This window comes from Lepisma saccharinum, chromosome 11 (genome assembly GCF_977018435.1).
Source record: "Lepisma saccharinum chromosome 11, izLepSacc3.1, whole genome shotgun sequence".
In the NCBI taxonomy this organism is placed as follows: domain Eukaryota; kingdom Metazoa; phylum Arthropoda; class Insecta; order Zygentoma; family Lepismatidae; genus Lepisma; species Lepisma saccharinum.
This window is the reverse complement of record NC_139239.1, coordinates 84,053,653-84,070,915: the sequence shown is the minus strand read 5'-3', so window position 1 is coordinate 84,070,915 and position 17,263 is coordinate 84,053,653. Positions and strand designations below refer to the sequence as shown.

The following is a 17,263-nucleotide window of genomic DNA, read 5'->3' as shown; positions in this document are numbered from 1 at the left end:
GGGAGGTTCGGATCCCACGTACTGCCAGGAGGCGAGACTGCCGGGCTAGTGCTCCAGGGTATACGTTGCCGTCTACTGCTTCGTGAAGCGCAACGCCGGACTTGGGCCGCCACTCTTGTTGTAGCAAGCCTCTGGCACAGTTGGCTCTCACTGGTCCTGCTCAGCCCGGGAGAACGAAAGATCGCGCGAGGTGCGAAAAAAGAGAGAGAGAGGTAGCGATAACCGAATACCGTAACCGAACAACTCGATAACAGTATCAGCGATCGCCAAGACAGTGCTGTAGGAATTTACTTGACTTGTGAATCGATTACCGTGTGTGACTTTATTCAGTTTTTGGATTTTTGTGCTTTTCCCCCACCTGTTGCTGCTGTCGCCGTTTTGCCTTCTGATCTAAAGGTAAGAAGGAAAAGCAATTGGTTTAGTAATTTTTTTCAAATGTCTTTGATGTGAAACATCGCTGTGGTTGTGTGTGTTGACCAATGTGAAGATCTGTTTAATTGGATTCACAGTGAATCGTGTCTCGTGCACGTGATTATCACTGATCGCCAACGTAGTGACCGGAGACTTTTTGGAAGATATTGACGTCAGCATTCAGGATTACGCCATGCATCTCCCCAGGTATGTTGTTAGTCGTAAATTAAGTTTGAAGAGAAACACAGTGGTTAACGCAAAAGTACACGAAAAAGATTTGCCAGATTTGTGAACGTGCATATGCACACAGTAACAATTTCTAACTTCACTTAGCTTCTTTGTCACCCCCTGCCGACACGTCTTGTTCCGTGAAACCTTTGACCTCCCTGTCAAGTACAAAACAGGCAGAGGAATTTCGCTTCCTCCATTAAACTACAATGAGAAAAACAAGGAGCTTTGGTGTCCGTCCGCCACCTGTTTCACCAACGGTCGCAGGTGATTTAAACGTTTTATATATGCATTGCCAACAGACAGGACGATAATTCTTCAGAGCATTCACAATCATTACAGAAGAGAAGGCATAGCACTGCTTCGAATGTTTGCGATCTCAACACATGTATAGAACAGAAACCTCTATTTCCATTCCATTCGTCATTTGTCATTCGAAAACTGATGGTATAAATTCTTCTTTATATTCAGTATCAGTGAAGTGTTCTCACATGTATGATTTTTCATTTTGAACATTTCAATAACATGAAATAACGCCTACCCAGCGTCGAATAACATGGGTACCTGGGGGAAACCCTGGGGGGTAAAGGCGGTCAGGGGCGTGATGCTGATCACATCACCCCCACTTACGACCGGATCAAGAAAGTGTGGGGCGTTACCCCCACACCCCCTATACGCCTTCATGGCGTGGTGCTATGCACAGGGGAACACTTTACCTTTTTTTTTATCAATAACATTTAGTTATTTCAAAAAAATTGTATTCAACGTAAAGGTTAAATTATATTATCTTATTACAATAGATACGCGTATAAACAAGTTACCCAACCTTACCTGAAGAAATTATCATGTAAAAAATCCAACACATCTAATCAGCCAACAACCGAGAACTATTAGTTAATATTAATCTTTGCCTTGTCTTGTACATTTCAATTTTTATTTCTCCTTACGTTTATAAAATTTTCAATATTGACACTCAGCAACACACATTGCATGTAGTAAATGTTCATATACGAACAACATCAAACTTCATAAATTAAATCCTGCTATTGCAAGTTGCAATTTAAAATGTCTGTAAATATCAACGTTAAAAGTTTATGCAAGCAGTATTATTAGTTGAAGTTAATTTTTCACAGAACAAGGAATTCATATTATTTTCGACATTGTACGTCCAGTTCTGAAAGAGGCTTTTGACCAATTAATAATAGCAATAACACGATTGTTAAATCATCGTCGTGTACATTTGCAGACAAGAAATAAATGCTTAAAACAACGATTAGGTCTGGAAACCTCATCTGTAATATATTTTACAAAACGGCACACCTACAATTGATTAGCTGCTTATGATTCTTGGTGCTAAGTTGAGAGATAACTCGCTTCTGCTACCTCTTTTTTGCTTGAAAAAACTTACATTGGACAACTATCGTCAATACCCCTGCCGATAAGGCTGCACTGCTAACTCAATACGTAGAAACTGATTTTTGTAAAGCACAAACATATACACACATTTGAATCTGCCTCTTGGGCAATACCGCAAGTAACGTTTCCTGTTTTACATTCATTTGCGGTAGGGATATGAAAACAACACCAATTCCAAGCAGAAAGGTAGCAAGTAAAGGTCCCAAAGGCCTCGAAACCTGTTGATTGTAGCTGTCTGTTGACACGTTGTCAGAAGCGTTGTTTGGCAATAAAAGCACGTAGTGCAGCAGTTTTTAAGGTATCCGCATTCTTCTTTATCGAATCGTGCTCTCTCACGTTCGATATCTGTACCTACGATCTTATAGGGGCCATCTGGTAAGAATTCCATCGACTTAGCTGATCATCCGTTGTAAAGATGTTCTCCAGTGTTAGGCGTATCAGCCTGTGTGATCTCTGAAATAACGACGTAACTAAGAAGCCTGCATGGTACACTTCTATAGACACAAACTTCACTAAATATTCACAGGCTTTTACGAACACGCGAGTCAACATTTCTCAATGTGAAGTACCTCGTAAGTTGTGCCATGTTCTATTCTGAAAATATCGTTTGTCTTTCATGGATCTTAAGCCGACGAAGTAAAGAAATATATAGCCTGAGTGCCATTGCTTGATTCGATTTCATTCGGTTTATTTTTCTTCCTTTTTCTGTAGCTTTTGGCTAATCGCCAAGATGAGGATGAGTGATGACATGATTAAATTGATGAAGGGACACCCACAAAAACATCGTCCGGCCGGGATTCGAAACCGGGACCCCTGGCGTCGTAGCGTAATGTGCTAACCACAGAAGTAGGCTGAGTGTCATTGCTTGTTCGTTGTGTCATAATGACACTTTCAATAGCTTGCACGAAGATAATTTTGATATCAGAATGAAAGATGTGTTGTTTGAAAAACCACACGAATTTGGAAATAGAAAATTAACCAATGTCAAAATATCCGTAGAGCAGGATAGAGTTCACTGCTTCTGCTATGAACCATTTGATTAAACATGCTTACGATATTCTTTCTCGCATTACAACAATTATTTAACTCTTAGCTGCTCGTTATGAAGAATACTATTTTCTTTTCAACTATATTCGTTAACAGACAGGTTAAGTCGATGTTGGCGTCCTGACTGATAAGCCGAGAACAATTGTTTGAATCACATCGCCAAGAAAGCTACATTCGTTAAGTTTGAGATATACACTCTCGTCATTTAGTACTCTGGGTACACGTTTTCCTTACGAATTTGTAAATGTTCCATAATTTGTTTCTTGGTTGCTGTCGACCCTTCGTGTAACTTCTTGCTGATAGTATCGTTATAATTAAGCTTGTAGTTTATTAAATAGACTTTGTGTTTTAAAAGCACTGTTTATTGTATTTATTGTTATAAATGTTAATTATAAAACTGGATTTCACGTGGCCTACTTAACGTTTTAGTCTTCCGGTTTTCATCAGAAATTCGTATAGAAGCAATTACCTAAGTACAGACTTTGATAAGCAATAATATATCTGCTATCAGAAATTTGATAATAATGAAAGAGATGAATAAGTTTATTGTAATCAAGATTTCCATGAACTTACGATATCGATGTTTTTAGAATTGTAATATGACACCATAGCCTTTCTGTGTAAGATATACATTTAGCATGGAGAACGTACTTTTCCTTCGCTGTGACTTATCGGTTATAGGAGATGCTGTTATCCTCGTTGATTGCTAATGAGGCGTAGAATAAGAACGAGTAAGACAGGTTATGCAAGATACCTTTCCATACCCACGGTTGGAATCGCCGTGATTTCCGCCCCCCTGGCTGTCAGCAGTTCTCTTTTGAGAAGCCTTCGAATTTACAGATATCTACGTAAAAGACACCAACAAATCCTTTCTGCTGAATTTCACTTTTCTTTCAGTAACAAGTCTTAAATGATGGTCTCTTTGTTCTTTACGTTGGTGGCATTACTTCCTTTATTCCTCTGTGTACCTTAAAAAATCTCTCTCTCTCCCTCTCATAAAACTACGGGTAACACAGGTGCAATAAAACTATGTAATAGTCCAACATAATTTCCAGTGAATTTCATTGTTCTCGGGACTCTCCCACAACTTTTCAGCCATTGTTCCCTCCCGGCGTGTTGACAGTATTGCTCAATTGATACTTCCTTGCCTTCACAATCTGCCTCCGCTGGCTGTTGGTTTCTGTGTACTCCGCCTTTTATGAAGACCCTATTAACTTTTCTAACAGCCATTTTTAATGTACAAGTTTATGCATAATAATCATTATTGCTGTTAAACATGAATCTTGAAAATGCATCATTCGATTTTTAGATTTATGATTAGAGTTTTGAAATTAAAAATTCCGTTCGTAGTGTTTCAGTGAATCGGTTTAAGATTTGTGTAAATCATATTCCTTTGGGTTATTCAGAACGTTTTATGTTGTATCTACATTTTCTATGTGCATTTATTAGTTCCAGTCTCACGGTGCTATTTCTAATTCTTTCATTCAAGATTTAACTATAAGTTTGAGTTTTGTTTCCAACTTCACTTTAAGCACACATAGGGTAATTTGGACTGAACCTGCATGTCCTCCACCAGGTATCGAGCCCAGGTCTCTTTGATTACAAGGCGACGATATTACCACTAGGACATCGGGGAGGCGCTAGATTAAGCTATGTTTTTAACAAATTCTATTTATACGTTTATCTATTACACACTCACCCTTAATATTATTTCATTGACCTATGGTAGACTATTCAAGAGCACCTTTATTTTAAACCGCTTGCTAGTAAGCTATTTAGTTACACACTTTGTGTGCCATTACAGTTGAACAGATTCACTTCGTATGCATTATTAAAACACACATAAAATATTACTATGCATATTTATTTCGCTTGTTGATAAGGCACTGCGTGGAGTAGTGGCAGCGTAACTTGCTACGAACCCAGGTTCAAACCTTGGTGAGGCATGGTTGTATCATTGTGTTTCACACATCATCACTTCATCAGTTCATCATCTCGGTTACCTAAGAGGTTTAAAAGTGACGTATTATAGCCAGATTAGAAATTAGGTAAGACATGGTGGTAGCAGAAAATTATATACTGTGCGTACATCATATCGTTGAACATGTTACAACTGTCATTCCTATATATGTATATAAAATATTAATCCCAGTTATTAGAATATTCTTACTTCAAATAAAGAGGTTCATATCTCAAAACTTTTTGAAGTCTGTTTCTCTTCACTATTTCTATTTGTGATTAGCTTAGTTCCCATTATTATCCAATTTAGTCTCTTGATTTTAATGGAAACTATTTGCATTGTCACTGACAGGAAGAGGAATGCGATGATATATGTATTGCTGTATTTCATTATACGTATTTCCTTGAAATACTAAGAATTCAATTACTTCTTTATCCGTTGAGAAGCATCTCGCCTCGTGTGTGTATTTGTGTGCTCTTTATGCAGATTCAGTGGTGGGCATTTGCTTGTCAAAGAAATTCACTTTGTTATAATACGTGCATATTTCCAGTTGGCAGCCAGCCAAAATGGAATTACAACGCCCCCTCAGAAACAGGCACAGCGATCTTCCATCGAACAGCAAACTGCTACAATTTCACACGCTTGGTCATTTCATGCAAGTAATAGCAGAACCTTTTCAAATAGAATCTACCGAGAAGTAACAGTCCGTGGGACGACCTTTTCCGAAACACCTCAGCGCAAGTCATTTTCCAAATTGGTCCCAATCCCGAGAGAGAGAATATGCCACTGCCACAAAACGAAAGCCTCGGGTACATGGATACAGGTATATATTATGACTTACCCTTCATTCCTAGAAAGATTATGAGCGCTGGAATTTTCGTGTGCCTTCGTGATTTAAGAACAGAAGAGGCCTTCTAGCAAACTGATGATAACAGAGATGCTGGGCAATCTGTTACTTCATTTCTTCTCTCAACGTTCCTGCCTTTTTTCTCTCCCTTTTCTCCAGAGCGAGACGTTCTAAGGAGGCTCCCTGACACAGCAAGACTGATAATGACAGATTGGGAGGTCGGTGAAAAGGCTAACTAGACTGCCCATGCATCCTTTATTGTGTGCTTATGCCGCACTCTTCGTTGCTTACGGTTCAAGCTAGTGAAGCTAACTAAAGTTTGCTGCGGTTAAAATTTGCACTCGGCATTTCACTCCACAGGCCACAAACGTTGAAAGTTTTCTATCATTCATAGCCAATGTTTACGGGTGCCTTTCAAAGGAAATTTACTTTAAGAATTTTCCCTTGCCTTTTTTTTAAATATTTTTTTTATTACAATACTTCAATACTGTCATTTTGGGTCCATCAGCACTGTGGCATTCCAAATTAGATTCTGTTTTTACAGATGATGGTCTAAATTGTGAAATTAACTAAACTAATTCTTAACTTTCTTACTGATTTCTTTATTAACGCGTGGTGCTGCTCAATTACACCAAACTTTGAACACTAAACTCAATTATTTGTGCTTACTAGAGACACAGAGAGACATTACAAAAGCGCTATTCAGTCAATGTTTTCAACAGCAAATAGTAATTCTAAAAATATACATCTTCTACTACAAACTAGATACACTTTCTCTCACTCCATTTCCACAAAAGTGATTACAACTCCCTTTGTTTCAAGAACTAGAACGAATCCTGTCTTATCGCGACAGAACAGTAGAGAAACGAACGCGGCATTTTTCTAGCTGCTGAATTCTTCAATAATCTACTGGATTGTTAGTATTTTATTTTAGGCTTTGGCCCCTGAACCACACTAGAACGCTCGTACGTTCCTGCATTAAAGAACAAGCATTATCATAAATTTCAAAACAGTTACTTATTTTTTCACCAGTGTACATGGAAACAGGTTTTCTGCAGAATTAAATTAGGAGCATTTTCATACATAATAATCATCAGCCCATTTAATGTGCTGAAGGTGTTTCAACTTTTTGCTAATTCGTATTCAACACAAATAACTACGGGTGAGTAACACGCTCATTGCACATGCTTATTAAGGAACCACAGACTACTTCTTGCTAATGGCATCTTCATTCTGCTTCAATATTTCTGGTTGTGTGGTCGCCATGACCATTATCTGAAGCGTTTGGAGTATTGACTCGAGGAGAAATACAAGAACTACATTCATTTGTTTTATCGGAAGATGTATTTCTATGCTCTCTGCTTGTAACTTTCTGTCCCTGATTGTATTTGCAATAATAGGCGTGAATAGTTAGCCGAATTGGACAACGATGCCCGTGTATTTCTTTCCAAAATAATATTCAAAATAGACTGCAGTAGCATATACCACTTTAAGGTCAAAGAAGTGGGCCTTACACGGATAAAATTAATCAGATATTTAATTCTTCAAACCTCGGAATTCTGTTGAAGGGAAGGGCTTTTAAGTGCTAACTCATACAACGAAATTGAGAAGGCCCTCATTTAAAATACTCAACTTAATTCGCATGTGATTTGAAAAGTACCCACAGGACCTAATGACTTCATGACCTGCCTAGGCATGGATGTTTGTGAGTGTCCATTTATCAATTTCATCATATCAACAGTCATTCCCATCTCCGCAAATTAGCCAAAAGTGGCATAAAAAGCGAAGTAAAATAAAGCAAATCAATCAAACATGACCTTATGATTATTTATGTAAATCAAAACTACAGGAAACCAAAGAAAATCAATGTAATACATTCAATAACCGCTTAAAATGACATTTGTAAGAAACAATTTCTTTCATTCTCATCCCATAAGAGAGCATATCTTAAATATTCCTGTTGGTATGTCAACAGAGACACCAAATATTAAATATACTGAATAATATCATAAATAACACAACTTCTTCAAAGTTTTACCTGTTATTTTGGATATAGTGTAGATTGATTTACTACTAATGAATAATCACGCCACAAAAGATTAACACGCATGTTTCTGTCTTTGTACAAATTAGAATAGGGTTGCTGCATTTTGCAGTATCCTAGGTTCCAATCTTTAAAAAAGGCATGCCTTATTGTATTTGCATTTTCTTATTAGTATAAAAATTAAACATGTAACTCCTGTCTTCTCAGTAACTGCAATTCCATAAAAGCTGAGAGTGAATATCGTGATTTTCCTAGCACCACTTTTCAACCTACACCGTCACTGTTAACCTGGTGGTATAAATATCCGCTTGAAAACGAAGTCCAAAGAATGTGAGTTGCGTGTGGTAGGGTGGGAGTGACGGGAATCTTTCGTGGTGACGTTTACATACCCATGCTCAAGAAGCAGTAGTGGATGAATGAACTACTTACAGGTAATCAACTACATCACTCAAGTTCTTTGGCATGTTACCGATATGCCACAATAGTTGGGTGCGTGGGCATTGACAACCCAAACCTCGCTGATGACAGCCGATGGCTGAGAGCCTGCCGCCCCGGCTGCCGTTGCCGCTGTAGCCCGAGGCCCCGAAGGTCCTGCCCCCGTGGAACAGCTGTTGGACGCGACACGCCCCGAAAAAGCAACTCCGATCCAAATAACAGGTGTTGATGGCCGCCCGTGAAGGACCTTCGGGCTGCCACAGTACGGTACATCTTCAGCCGTAAACACCAGCAGTAGTGGTCTCTTTGGGTCAATACACTCGGAACCAGCTCCATCTGCTACCGAAAGAGGAATTCGCCATCCCTCAGCTCATTAAAAGTGGCGACAAATCATTTTTTTAATGTAATGCGTTGTCTGCAAAATGTAGCAACACGCAGTTACGCACATGCAGTAGAAGTAACCATACATTCGAAGGTCATTTGGGCTAATCTGTATTTCCCCAAAGAAAACGGTGTTCTCAAAAATTGATCGTTCAATAAATTGTATTACATGCAAACTTAAACTTAGAACAACTTTTCCTCCAAGAACTTTGAAAAACCATTATCTGATTTTGAGAAATGAAAATGCTTCTTCGATTCCCGGGGATGTATTAGATTCTCAGAGCCCACCAAAGATCGCTTACGTTCAATCATGCATTCTAATTAAATATGGCAGCCTTCATTTGAACTCAAGTAGTCTCATATATACACACCGAATTAACCAATTTATTTATCTTCATTTTGATACAAGAGCAAAATAAGCAAGGAAATTTTTATAAAAAATCTATTCATAATGGCTACTCGAGGGTAATTTCGACAGATATAATAAAGGAGAAACTGAATCTAATAATTTATTTATTTCACAGTCAGTATTCCCAATTGCACGTTGATGTATTTTATTCAACTTTAGTGTTAATAACTGCAATGATTTACGCAGTAACTACATAAAGTTTCAATATCAGCCATGCTACTCTTACTTGCGTTTGCAAATAATGATCTGTAAATAACATTTATAAAGATTTTTTAGGCTTTGTAGGTAAGTAACGTATCGAGAATATTTGTTGTTTATATTAAGTCGCAGTTATCTTACATCGTTGAAAATCAGGATATATCACAAAATTTTGTGACCAGTGTACATAATCTCAAACTCTTCTTTCCACTATTCAATTGCATGCAGTGGTGTTTTTTAATGTCCTGTGATCAGGCGATAATATTGCTCAAAGGAAATGTCTTTATCAGCTCACCAGATCAACAATCATGTAAGATTTAACAGCAGTGTGCAGTTAATAAAGAGCCATTGTCAATGGCATCTAGTCATCTGACACTATTGTTTGATTTAAGCCTCAAATCACGTATCCATATTCAAACTAAGGTAGATTTCACATTGTTGTGTCACTGCGAAATCATCCTCTTCTTTTCCAAGTACACTGTGTGATACGATTATAGGACACAATTCATTACCTTATTAAGACAGGTTCTTGGCAGTTATAATACATTGAAATAAATAACGATTGACAATAACAAGCGCTATTTCAAGTGGCCTTAAGTTTAAGTAAAAAAATTATTTTAAGAATTTCACCAAATTAGTTCAAGTAAGGCCCTTTTTTTTTCATTTTGTGTGATATTCCAAGTGCCTGGCAAGGCGTATCTATTTCATCAATTCAACATTCTCATCGTTATAAAGGTGCAAAAACGACACAAATGAACAAAAAAATTTTAAAAAATAGTACAAAAATCTTCACATATTAGCAAGAACTGTTGTGGGGGGGGGACAATGAACGGGATATAATACCTAATTCCAATCATAAGAAACGCATGCAAATCTGAATCAAATGAATTGATCTGTACTATCGGATAAATTAATTTCGGGTATACATTATCGGGGATACGTTTTAATCGTAGCTGACACAAGATAAAATCATCTTGATTCCTTTGGAATTTTATGAATCTTAATGAGTATATGTTCATTAGAATACATTTTCTAAAATTTGAATTCATATTTGAAGCCATATTTTTAATCCATGGAATTTTTGTCGGTGGCATCTAAAGACATTTGCAAAACTTCCGAAGATGTGAAGATACAGAAAAAACTTGGTTCGAGTTAATTTGATAGGTGCAGCAGTGGAGAATCAGAGAGAAGGATAAAGTTCTCCAGCTTGACTCCTTGCGACGTAGCTAATAGCAATGTTTTCAAAATCCAGATACGCAGACTCCAAATATTAAAAAAAATTGTCAACAAATCAGAAATGATCCGACACCACTAACGGGCATCAATTATTGAAGCTTGGAAGAAATACTGAATGTTATAGTCAAGAAACTCATAATTACAAACTAAACAAAGAAATAGGTTTAACACAGAATATGTGAAACTGGAAATCCACACGAAAGTTAAGTACACTAGAAGCCTATACACCGATTCATGAAGGGGTGTGGAGACTTCATGTATTCTCAATATATTTTTGTCATACACTATCTTCGGGTACCTTAGTTCTCGCTTCGTGCACTCATAACTTGGAGAAGTATTTATGAATTTTCATTTATGAATATTTATTATTTATTTATTTATTATAAAATTCCCGACTGACGTTATCTATATCAGGAATCGAATTTGGATCTCCAATACATTAGTCAAACACCTTACCGATTGATTCATTTAGTAAGGCAGAGTAAAACATGTCATTTAAAGAAAGCTAAATGTAAAGTGTGTGAAGGCTTATCGGGGGATGTGAAGATAAGGTTCTTCACATCCAAGAATGTCGGCCATTGGTAAATGTAATGTTATCAGCACCACGCTCCGGTAGTCTTTACTCTCTAGGATTGTACTCAGGTACTTATTTATTAGGGGCTGGGTGAACCCCATGTAGAGGCATTGATGAAAGAATCGCCCACCCCGAGAATTGAACCCGGGTCTCACTTGTGGCAGCCAGACCCGCTACCGACTGGATAACCGCAGCTCTGTGTCATAAAAGCAGGTGCCCAATAAAAATATATGAAACTGACTTTCATCATATAAACTTTGCAGGAAAAATCTTATTATATTATTTACAGTTTTTTTTTTTTAATTCATAGTTTTAGAAGCGAAACAAGTTCTATATTGAAAACATGGTTTATATGTTGATTAATTGATTGAGTTTTCGTTTTAAGTCCACTATATGCAAAGATAGGCTAATCGTGACTGGACCTACAGTTTGAAGTGGGATTCAAACCATGTGCTTCCACCGGTTATCGAACCCTGGACATTGTTTATATGTGTAGCTATGCATGTGTACAAGAGTGTCATGTAATCCGAAACATCCTTGCTAAAATCTTCCACCGTGCGTTTTTGTAAACATAAGAATAGAATACCTTCCTTGGCTATATGGAAGGATCATGTTTCTCTTTCAGACACAAGAACTAAGATGCATAAATACTTAATTCGTGAGGCAAGGGAATCTCTTGTTCGCAAGCCTGCCTAACGCAACGAAAATCCTTTCTTATTTAAAGCTATGTCCATCAATTCAATAGTCTCCAAAAGCTCCAAGTAGCATTGTTAATTATTTTGATATCAGAAACATTATTTCATAAATATCACAAATATATTTTTCGCAATAGAACGTTACTTTCCTTGTCCTCGTATGCACAGGTATCTTAAGAACTAACAATTCGATTTGCCGTTTTTTTTCCTACCACTCTGCATTAAGTTACGTATTTATGTCCATTCCCTTGACGGGCTACAACACTGTATTTTAAAATATCTGTACCCCTCGGGCGCTTCTATCCCAGACAAAGAATTACGGCAGCGGAATGCGTGCAGCCACTGAGAATGAACGCTGAGGTTGCCAAAGAAGCCTGGGACACTTTGAGAAAGAAGCCCGAAACAAGAAGCAGAAGGTTTCAGCCCATATTTTTTGGCGGAGATCTTGTGGGAAAGAGAAGCGAAAGGTCAAGTTCCCGAACTAAAACAACTGGTTTATTTTTTTGCGTGCGTTCTTATTTGTCCATAATTTGTACAAGTAATCTGCAGCGAACGAACAACATGGAAAAGTAGTTTAGCATTGGATAGCCTAACAACATGACTGTTATGAGAACTTATGAGGTCTTGACGTGTGTTTATGTGTGATTGACCCAGGATTTCTGTCTCCTTTTAATATGCCATGAACAAACTCTACGTTTATTTTCTCCTGGTATATTCTGAGAGCCAGATAACCTTCTGTCAGTTTTCATGGTACTCGGAATACTCGCTCCCCGTCATATGTCTATCAATGCATTAAAGTTCTATTTAGTACCGTCGCTCGAAAAGTAAATTTGCAGTTTATTCAAACCAAAATCTACCGCAAAGACTAACAAACCTTTCTAATTTGTACCATACACTGGACTTTGTTAGCAATCATAAAAGCATGAACATTTTATGGCGTTTTAATATGCACATTTGTTTTGTAGACAGAATTTCAATATCACGATCTTTCTTGCTAAAAGTGTCTCTTTTTTAGAAATCATTTATTGAAATCAAATTGTTTTCTTCCAATCTATTAAGTGTGTGTATCAACCATGGTATGTTGGTTGTTGCTTAACCATCTAGTCTAGGTGGAGCATCTAAAAATGACAACGAACATGTTCAACGAATCTGTTGCTGCTTCTCAAATAACATTTCATGATACTAATAATTAAGGTGATTCAGTTGCAAGAAGCTACAAGGCGATCAAAGCCAATGCTTTTCGTTGTTAATGTAACAACACATATTTAATTAACGACAGACTCAAATGACATAAAATTGGATAGTAACAATAAAATCTGTATATTTTCAATGTAACTAGTTTGTTGCTCCATTAGTAGGGAGAAATATGAGAATTGTATTTTCTTGTTTTCTTTATTATCATTTCATACTTCTAATCTCAGAGCCATTAATGCTACGAGAAGAATAATAATATCTACTTCCTTTTAAAAGAAAAATTAAAAAAGCTTATGACTTCGATGCTTTTTTAACAAATGCACTTTTTTCATAGAACGCAAAGAATTTCGAAGTAGCGTACTTTTTGTACTATTCATCACACTCAGTCTATCTATCTTCAGATTTTGTTTGTTGCAGTTGAGTCTTGAAAGACGAACTGGGCCTTAAGTAATATATCCACTATATCGTAAATCAAACCCGTGTATAAGTTTATATATTATAAGTATATTGCGCTATGTTAATATGGAGGCTTAGATTAAGTAACATTTTTATGTTGTTATTTTTGGGCAATCTATGTTATCCATGTGAGTGCAAATTTTTGGATATACGTACCCCAAAAGGCTTTCGTATATTATATTTTTCATGGTCGGGCATGTTGGTTGAACCTGTATGGTCACCTGTTCTTGTTTTTGATTTTTGTTATTTAGCATCGCTATTCTGCCAGCTTTGGCTAATCGCGACGATGAGAATGAGTAATGATATGATGAAATTGATGATGGGATACTGACAAAGTACACTAATGGCCAGGCCTGGATTTGAACCAGTGACCCCTGTCGTCAGTGGCGGTGATTGGGGTCCAAAACTAGGGGGACAAGAACACTTAACCTTCCCTTGTTAGATAAGATTTAGCATAGTGCAGGGGCAAAAGTGACAAAATGTGAGAGGGCAACCGCCCCCCTAATCGCCGCCACTGGCTCTCGTCATAGCGCGGTGTGTTAACCTGCTCCTGTTTGTACACAAAACCTCTAAAAGGCTTATCTGTCCAACAAAAGTCGAAACACCGACAACGAAATGCAAATAAAAGCTGAAAAGGTTTGGTACAAGCAATTTGTAGCGTGCAAGAATCGTCCGGTTCGGAAGACAACGGACAGATGACTTAGCCGGACTGTGGGATGGTTCTGGAAAAAGACTAGGAGTAAGTAATCTGAACTGTCAGAAGGCGAGATGGTTCGGAAAGATTCGCAAAGTCACTCTTCATGCTGGCCACTCACCAACACAATAGTCGTGAGAAAACCCAGTTCCAAAGACGAGCAGAAGCCACGACTCGCATGGGAAGAGAGGAGAAGAATGAAAACAAATGAAGCTCAACGACTGCTGACTCCTCTGGACAACTCTTTTATCAAGTGAAATAAAACAAAAGGCCGTGGCTGGAAGCCTTCCTGGAAGAAGAAATAATAATAACGAAATGTAACTGTCCGGTGCTTTATACCAAGATATTTTTATGAGTATTGACTTTGGAGCACTTGTTGGAGGTAAAACAAACAACTTATATTTCTCGTGGGTCGTTTAGATTACGCAATGTTTAAATTGGAGCATCTCTGCAAGACATTTCCCGTTAAGCCCGAGTAATATCAAGGCCTTTTTCTTCGATTTTTGACATAGTTCTTCCAGTGTGAGCAGGGTGTGTTTGTGTTGAGTCATCATGTGAGAGATATTTATCGTCATTTTAGTTGCATGTACACCAATGGTTCTAAAATGGTCCAGCCATATTCTTACCGCAAGAAATCAATAGGATATTATAGCACATGTTTAGTTTATTTCAGTTATTCCGGACTTATTTTTAACCGGTCAACTTATGCCCCCCATTAGTCCGGATTAACTAGGTTTTACTGTATTTAAAATATTTATAATAATATACAAAGTTTAAAAATATTCAATTGTCTTAAATTTGATGAAGTTACATGTACTCAATTAACAAAATTTAGTTAACGGTTTCCTCCTCAATAAATAATTAAAAATGAAAATGTTATTATCGACCCTTATGATTAACTCAATTATAACGTTTTGCTAGTAGGCAGAATAGTGGCGTGCTCATGACTTTGGAAAGGGGGCGGGGTTTACGTATACTTTTTAAGTAGTCAGCCCTCATTTGCCATCATTTCCTGTCTTCGACGTTCTTTTCTTAGTGAATTCTGGGCCAATGGGAGTTATGACGCCACTGAGGCAAATTAGAATATTCTGTGTACAGTCACCGGCAATGAATGAAAATGGAGACACCTATATCCTGAAATACTTGCTTCCCTGCAAGGCGTTATGTGTGTTGCCTAACTCTACGGTGCTGGTAGACGTTGCCATTGAAAATTTGCTATTAAAATCTACTTATCGCCTTAGAGTTAGGGAACACACATAATGCCTTGCAGGGAAGAGAGCATTTCAGGATATAGGTGTCCCATTTTTATTGCCGGTGACTGTACATTGAATTGGCTCAAATGCATCTTGTTGAAGCTGCAGGTACGTGGGATCAACTGTCATGGATTATTCCTTGATTAGCCCATTCCACGGTGCTGTGCTGAGATTGTTGGCATGGCTTTGTGCTTTGTCTGTATAGACCTGTATCAATAATAGGAAAATATAAAATATATGTGTGTTAGTGGCAGGGAACCCAGTTGAAAATATTGGATACCATCAATCACTGTAGGTCAGAGAAGCAATTCATTCTCTCTCTCTTTCACTAGGCTATTAAAATAAGAAACGCAGAAAATGAACCGAAAATTTTCGATTTGCTTCTTCACTTGTTTCCTCCCGTCCCGTTTCCTTTCATCTTTTTTCTTTCTTTTATCTGGGTAATGCGCTTCTGAAACCACAATTGCGATAGGACGGGGACGTACAGGAATGCACACAATAGGCAGTAACGAAATCTTCTGCAAATAAGCGGTCACAGGAGACCTTGAAAACCACACTTGGACATTCATTCAATTGCTTCGGAAGTCTCCCTATAGGCAGTAATCGAGAACTGAAGGCAACCTTGAATCCTCTTTCTTTTGTGCAAAACTGCTTCACATCATTTTTACTGGCGGAAACCACCAGCCTCAAATTTATATTCTCTTCTTTTTGGAAAACAAATCGCGTGGTGGGATGTATGGTGTTGCATTAGCTTGCGTCACTTTTCTACCTCTCTAGGTTAATTGCATCGATGAGGATGAATTCCTAATTGATGAAAGAAATGAAGGCTGAGACATTGGCGGAAGGAAAGTAGTGCAGGGGATGAAGCGTGATTTGGAAGAGGGAGGGAGGAGGAAGTCACATTTAATAGGTACAGGTCCCCGTGCATATAGTACCTTGCCATGAAGGCACATTTAGGGCAGGATGTTGGGATAGGACCCCACATATTCAAAATCTCGGCCATTTTGGAGCTGATGTGACCAGCACCACGCTCCGACCGCCATTACTCCCCAGGGTTGCCCCCAGGTAATCATTGATTTGAGGCTCGGTACGCCCCAGAGTCGCTTTATGCGGGGAGACAAGGCCGGTAAAATTCTGACATTAGTTCACCCACACCGAGAATCTCCCGCGTGGCAGTCAGACGCCATACCAACTTAAAAACACTCTATGCGGTAGTATCCCCCGTCATTATTCTCAAATTTCACACATATCAATCTTTACTATTTCCAGATTTTTCTCATTACGGACAAACACAAACATCCACCTCCTAGCTGGGATTCGAATCCGGGACCCCTGGCTTCGTAGCGCGATGTTCTGAACACTTCGCCACGGAGGCTGACTACTAGACCACCACGGCAGTCATATTCAATATACTCATAAATACCACACATTTAGACTGAAAGAGCATCGTTCTATACTAACCACTCTGCCACATAGACTGTGTGGTGGGATGTGGGGATACACACACACACACACACACACACATATATATATATATATATATATATATATATATATATATATATATATATATATATATATATATATATATATATGTGTGTGTGTGTGTGGGGGGGGGGGTTGTATAACCAAGTGCTTCATAGAAAGTTTCAAAACCGAAATTATTTGTTCAGCGGTATCTCAACTTTCAGCATTTGAAAGAAATAAACAACTTACGCTGTATTTTACTCTATTGTCTTACATGCATGTACTTTAAGCCGTGTATTTCGACACTTGAAATATTCC

The 17,263-nt window shown here is 38.0% G+C and overlaps 1 protein-coding gene across 7 annotated transcripts in view; it reads left to right on the top strand.

The window, feature by feature from the left end:
* The window catches only part of LOC145994950 (paired box protein Pax-5-like), a 288,640-nt gene continuing 271,377 nt past the window's right edge, over positions 1-17,263 (top strand). For 6 of the 7 annotated variants that reach the window (XM_083131468.1, XM_083131476.1, XM_083131469.1 and 3 more), the window contains exon 1: positions 1-618. In XM_083131468.1, the coding sequence (XP_082987594.1) occupies positions 605-618 (14 nt within the window). In that variant the 5' untranslated portion in view covers positions 1-604. The remainder of the gene's footprint in view (positions 619-17,263) is intronic. The other variant, XM_083131471.1, reaches the window with a different exon arrangement.